The 1851-nt window shown below is 66.8% G+C and overlaps 1 protein-coding gene across 2 annotated transcripts in view; it reads right to left on the reverse strand.

Annotated features, from left to right (window-relative positions):
• The window catches only part of LHX9 (LIM homeobox 9), an 18631-nt gene extending 17729 nt beyond the window's left edge, over positions 1 to 902 (reverse strand). For both annotated transcript variants that reach the window (XM_010831099.1, XM_010831098.1), the window contains exons 1-2: positions 811 to 902; positions 509 to 571 (exon numbers count right to left, since the gene is read on the reverse strand). In XM_010831099.1, coding sequence (XP_010829401.1) covers positions 509 to 536 — 28 coding nt within the window. In that variant the 5' untranslated portion in view covers positions 537 to 571; positions 811 to 902. The remainder of the gene's footprint in view (positions 1 to 508; positions 572 to 810) is intronic.
• Positions 903 to 1851: the final 949 nt, after the last annotated feature.

Consider the following 1851-nt stretch of genomic DNA (forward strand, 5'->3'; position numbering starts at 1 on the left):
CGTCCGCGGAGATTGTCCACAGAAACCGCTGCGCGGGAGTCAGATTGAACCAAAAATGGGGGGTGAAGGCAGTTTCCGGAGGAGACGCGGCATCTTCATGGCGCCTCCTCCCCACCCGCCTCATCCCTCCCATATCCATCCCCGTGAGGAGACGCCCCCAGCAGCTATGCCGAGGACCGGAGCGCATCCCTGGCGCCCGGACAACTCGCAGCGCAGTGGCTGGGCGACCTCCGGGCCCCCGAGCCTGCACCCCGAGAATCTCAGGCCTCGGAGAGCAAGGCCGGACGAGGGAAAGGCGCCTTTCAGGACTAATGTCAGCGGACTCTGAACGAGACCGCGTATTTTAGAGCCTACTGATCGCGGTACGATCTCCAGGGCAAGCACGACCCCTCTTCCTCCCACCCGATGAAGGCGGGTACACGCGTGTGCACACCCACTTACACACCCACGAGACAAATGCTCCGGCCTAGGGAACAGGGCACGAGAGAGAGCGTGGCGGGTAACTCACCTGCCTCCAGAGTGGTGCCGTTCAGCATTCTGCGAGCTGGGGTGGCTCACGCCGCGATGGTGGCTGCACCGCAGAGAACCGGCGCGTCAGCTCCAAGGTGCGGCCCGGGACCCCGCGCGCCTCCTCCACCCGGGAGGCGCGTCCCAACCGCTTCTCCCGCCGAGGCCTCGGGGACCGAGCGGCCTTCGGGGAAGCCGGGCTGCCTCCGGTAGATGCTCGGGGCGCTCCTGGGCGCCCGGAAGTCGGGAGCACACCGAAGGCGGAAAACTGCTCGGATCAGACAACCCCAATCGAGATCTTACCTTGAGGTCCAGACGTTCCCTCCAAGAAGCCAGTCCGGGGAGAAGAAGAAGGGCGGCGGCGGCCAGAAGTGCGAGCCAGTCCCCAGAATCTCGCCAAGGGGGCCTCTGTGAATCCAAATAATCAGGTGGTTGGTGGGTGGGTCTTTCTGTGTCTCTTCCTTTCTCCTCTCCCTCTCGGTCGGAATTGACCCGAATCCCTCACCTCTGACCCGCAGCTCGCTCCACCTGTCTTTTATTTCTATTTATACTTCCAGATCGGGAGGAGGAGGAGAAGGGGTGGGCAGAGGGCACCGGCGCGGGCCAGGGCCGGGCGACAGCCTCTGAGGCTGCGTCCAGCCCTCCCAGCCTCTCAGCAATCAGGGGAGGTGTTAATGGAGGAGACGGCCGGGAGGGACCCTCATAAAGCCGGGAGCCCCCCAAGGACTGGCGTCCCGCGGCGCGCCCTGCCCCCCTCTCCCCGCCCGAGCCCCAGGCCCTCCTTGGCCTTCCCAGAGATGCTGGCACCTCAGAGATGCTGCCGCTGCCAGCTGGTGCCCGCATAGACGGCGAGCGGGCGGGAGCGCCTGGAGGGGCGCCGGGGGCTGAGCCACGGATTGCCCGCCCGCCGCACCCCCTCCTTTCCTCTCGGCGCTCCGGGGACAGGTGCCCGCAACCCAGCCCTGCGCGGTGCGCTCTGCTCCCGAGGGTGGCCTTCTCCAGCGGATCAGCGCGCCGGCCCCAGGTATCCCTGCAGCCCGGCTCCGGCTAGGAGGCGGGGACGGCGATCCATCCGGAGAAAACCGACTCAGACCCCGGGAGACGAGCGTTTTCCGGCACAGATCCGATGCTCGGGACACGGCGGGTGCCAGGGTACCTGGTCGGTCTCGGCTTCCCGAGTGGCTGCGTCGCCCCCAGCAACCCCGGACACAGGCCGCGAGGAAACGGACGGAGAACCGAGAAACCTGGCCCCTGGCCAATTATTTACCCAGTCTCCCAACCCGAGCTCCCCGAGCTCTCAGAGGTGGGGGTGGGGATCACCCGGAGGTGGCTGCGCGGATGGGG

The sequence above is a fragment of the Bison bison genome, unplaced genomic scaffold (genome assembly GCF_000754665.1).
Source record: "Bison bison bison isolate TAMUID 2011002044 unplaced genomic scaffold, Bison_UMD1.0 scf7180017864524, whole genome shotgun sequence".
Classification (NCBI taxonomy): Eukaryota; Metazoa; Chordata; class Mammalia; order Artiodactyla; family Bovidae; genus Bison; species Bison bison.